Below are 4,510 nucleotides of genomic sequence, written 5' to 3'. Positions count from 1 at the left end.
AACCCAAGGTGAGTTCACACAGCCAAGGCATGGGGTTCCCGGGTGGGAATGGGATTGGATGATTTATGGTACATACTCGGATGATAGAACCTAACGATAAGATACGACTAGACTAGTAACACTTATTGAACTGATCTTCGCACACCTGCCAAGGGTTGGCCGCAATATTATGACTGTCTTCGCACACCTGCCTTAGGATGGCCGCGAACTGGAATTTACTAATCTTCGCACACCTGCCTGGTAGGCCGCGATACAAATAAACCTAGTCTAGAACACTTGGGTAAAACATCCTCTAATATCTACGCATACCTACCTGAGAGGCCGCGATGGAAACTAATACGATACATGACATAATTAACGAACATACTACTACTCGCACTATACTATTACTGAACTATACACTGTGAACTCGCTCAACTAGTTGTTGACTCTCTGCTGCATGCCTTGCAGGACCTTAGGTACTTATGGAGCTTGCACAGGGAGGAGCAGGTCATTGTGGGCAAAGATTCGTGAATGCCGCGTTGAACGTTTAAACACTTGAACATTACTTTGGGTTTTCATATTATGCTTCCGCTACTTAATTTACGTTTTGTTGAACATCAATCATGTCGTGATGAATTACATTAACTACTTTTAATATTAAACGCTATGTTCTATATGATTGGTGGCTTGATCCTGGTCAGTCACGCTCCCAAGCGGTGATACTCCGCAGGTGGATTTTGGGGGTGTGACACCGTGTCCTATATGCGGGAAGACAGGGCATACGGCTGTATTGTGCCCGGGGAAAGTTTCGGTATGCTACAAATGTTATCAGCCGGGTCACAAGAAATCCGAGTGTCCGGAATTGTCCGGAAAGAGGGAAGACAAGGGTGCGCACACTGAAGCACCAAAAGCAAAAGCTTGATCTTTCCAGCTAACGGCAGTGGAGGCGAAAACGGAGCCCGATGTGGTCTCAGGTATATTTGCCATAAATTCAATTCCTGCTCATGTGCTATTTGACACGGGTGCGAATAAGTCCTTTATTTCACATGGACTTATTCGACATCCTTCCTTTGTACTAACAAAATTACCTATGCCATTAGAGGTAGAAATAGGTGACAACAAAAGCTTCCTTGTATGTGATATATGTCGAGATTGTAAGATAAGCATAGATGATGAGGAATACCCGAAAGATTTAATTCCTATGTCCATGGGAGAGTTCCAAGTAGTGGTCGGAATGGATTGGCTATCCCGACATAATGCGAAAGTCATGTGTTTCCGCAAGGAGATAAAACTAAAATCTCCAAGTGGGAAATCGATTATCATACATGGTGAGAAGGAAGGAAAACCTGTTATGTGCTCGATGATAAAAGCTTACAAGCTCATGAAGCACGGATGTAGAGCATTCATGATATACGCGAATGAACCAAACAAAGGGTCGCTAAAGATTGAAGATGTGCCGGTAATACGCGAATACGCCGATGTGTTCCCGGAAGACCTACCGGGAATACCGCCGGAACGGGAAATAGAGTTCGGGATCGAATTGATTCCGGGCGCGAAACCCGTGGCCAAGGCGCCGTATCGGCTTGCACCCTCAGAATTGCAAGAGTTAATGTCTCAAATTCAAGATCTCCTCGACAAGGGCTTTATTCGCCCAAGTGTGTCACCGTGGGGCGCACCGGTGTTTTTCGTTAAGAAAAAGGATGGGAGTATGCGTATGTGCATCGATTACCGCGAGTTAAACAAACTCACGGTGAAAAATCGATATCCACTTCCAAGAATTGACGACTTATTCGATCAATTGCAAGGTGCTAAATGGTTCTCCAAGATTGACCTTAGATCGGGGTACCACCAGTTGAGAGTCAAGGAGGAAGATATACCGAAGACGGCTTTCCGTACGCGGTACGGACATTACGAATTCCTGGTGATGTCCTTTGGGTTAACAAATGCGCCCGCGGCCTTCATGGACCTCATGAACCGGGTCTGCAAGTCTATGTTAGATAAGTCGGTAATAGTGTTTATTGACGACATTTTAATATACTCAAAGGACGAAACAGAACATGCAAGACATTTGTACGAAGTCTTGGAGACGCTCAGAAAAGAAAAGTTGTATGCAAAATTTTCAAAATGTTCCTTCTGGTTGCGAGAGGTGCAATTTCTCGGGCACGTCATTAATGCAAACGGGGTGCTAGTAGACCCGTCAAAAATAGAAGCTGTGGCGAAATGGAATCCACCAAAGAATCCCTCGGAAATCAGAAGCTTTTTGGGGCTTGCGGGTTATTACCGGAGGTTCATACAAGATTTCTCCAAAATTGCCATGCCACTGACCAAACTAACCCGCAAGGAGGAAAAGTTTATTTGGGGCGAGGACCAAGAAAAGGCATTTCAAACGCTTAAGGAAAAATTGACACAAGCACCGGTATTGTCATTACCGGATGGAACGGATGATATGGCAGTTTACTCGGATGCCTCGCATTCGGGGCTTGGCTGCGTTCTGATGCAACGAGGCAAGGTTATAGCCTATGCCTCAAGGCAGCTGAAAGCTCATGAAAAGAGATATCCTACTCATGACCTCGAATTAGCGGCAGTGGTGTTCGCCCTGAAAATATGGAGGCATTATCTGTACGGGGTAAAGTTCACTATCTTTACCGACCACAAAAGCTTAAAGTATTTCTTTGATCAGAAGGAATTAAATATGAGACAAAGGCGGTGGTTGGAGACTGTCAAGGACTTTGATTGTGATATACATTATCATCCCGGGAAGGCTAATGTGGTAGCAGACGCGTTAAGCCGAAAGACAGATTATGCGCCTATTCGAGTCCGATCGATGCAACTAATTGTGACATCGGGATTGCTCGACCAAATTCGGAAATCTCAAAGTGAAGCAATAAAAGAAGAGAATGTGAAAAAGGAAAGAATAGTCGGCAGTTAAAAGACTTGGAGGACGGCAACCAAGGATTAAAAACTCGATTTGGGAGGATTTGGGTTCCAAATACATGTGAAGCCAAATCACTTTTACTAGACGAGGCCCATAAATCTCGTTATTCGATACATCCGGGGGCGACCAAGATGTATAATGATTTAAAACAAAATTATTGGTGGCCCGGAATGAAAAGAGATATCGTGAAGTATGTGGAGAAGTGCCTGACTTGTTTACAAGTCAAAGCAGAGCATCAAAAACCATACGGTAAGCTGCAGCCATTAGACATTCCAGTTTGGAAGTGGGAACAAATTACGATGGACCTGCTGACCAAACTGCCCAAAACTAGCCGTGGTTTTGACGCCATATGGGTAGTTGTAGATCGATTGACAAAAAGTGCACATTTTATTCCGATTCGTGAGACTTATACATCAGAGAAGATGTCAGAAGTGTATACCAATGAGATTGTGGCGCGTCACGGAGTACCGATATCCATAGTGTCCGACAGAGATACCCGGTTTACTTCGGACTTTTGGCGTGGTTTCCAAGAGCAAATGGGAACCAAGCTGTTCATTAGCACTGCTTACCATCCACAAACGGATGGGCAAAGTGAGAGAACAATACAAACGTTGGAAGATATGTTGCGTGCTTGCATTATCGACTTTGGGGGCAGTTGGGATGTCCATTTACCCTTAGTCGAATTCTCATATAACAACAGCTATCACGCGAGTATTAAAATGGCTCCATACGAGATGTTATATGGTAGAAAGTGCCGAACCCCATTTTGTTGGGGAGAAGTTGGTCCGCGGGGTTTAGCTCAGACTGATATAATCCGAGCTACAAATTGTAAGATCGACTTGATCCGCACTCACTTAAAAGCAGCTCAGGATCGACAAAAATCCTATGCGGATAAACGAATGAGGCCAATAGAATTTCAAGTGGGCGATAAGGTAATGTTGAAAGTATCACCGTGGAAGGGGATAATTCGATTTAGAAAAAGAGGAAAGTTGAGCCCAAGATTTATCGGGCCATTCGAAATCGTGGAACGGGTTGGAAAGGTAGCATACCGTCTCGAGCTACCTGAGGAGTTGAGTGGAGTACACAGCACATTCCACGTGTCACATCTTCGTAAATGTTTAGCGGACGAAACTGCTCGTGTCCACTACAACGATATCGAGGTGGATAACAGCCTTAACTACGCGGTAAGGCCAATTGAAATTCTAGATCGTGAAGTGAAGAATTTGAGAAACAAAAAGATCAACCAAGTGAAGGTTAAATGGGAACACCGTAAGGGTGCGGATACTACGTGGGAGTCCGAAGAAGAAATGCAACGGCTCTACCCTACGTTATTCGGTACGTAATTCGGTTTCGGGGACGAAACCCTCTTTAAGGGGGGTGGAATTGTAACATCCCGAAATTTCAAAACTTTATACTAGAATTATAAAGTGTATAATAAACAAGAATAAACTAACTACGATAAATAACCTAGTTAGATAAGAGTCTTGTACTAACACTTGAATGAGTTAAAAGGCCAAGAATATATTCTAAATAAGAGTGGAGGGACTAAAGTTGTTAAAATGGAAACTTAAAATACTAATATTAGTAAAATAA

General features: G+C 43.7%; 1 protein-coding gene across 1 annotated transcript; it reads left to right on the top strand.

The window, feature by feature from the left end:
• Window positions 1-3,636: 3,636 nt before the first annotated feature.
• LOC110943255 lies at window positions 3,637-4,260 on the top strand. Its single transcript, XM_022185005.1, has one exon. The coding sequence runs from the start codon at window positions 3,637-3,639 to the stop codon at window positions 4,258-4,260; it is 624 nt and encodes a 207-aa protein (XP_022040697.1).
• Window positions 4,261-4,510: the final 250 nt, after the last annotated feature.

This window comes from Helianthus annuus, chromosome 5 (assembly GCF_002127325.2).
Source record: "Helianthus annuus cultivar XRQ/B chromosome 5, HanXRQr2.0-SUNRISE, whole genome shotgun sequence".
NCBI classification, from domain to species: domain Eukaryota; kingdom Viridiplantae; phylum Streptophyta; class Magnoliopsida; order Asterales; family Asteraceae; genus Helianthus; species Helianthus annuus.
The sequence above is the reverse complement of the archived record's forward strand: the minus strand, read 5'-3'. Positions and strand labels throughout refer to the sequence as shown.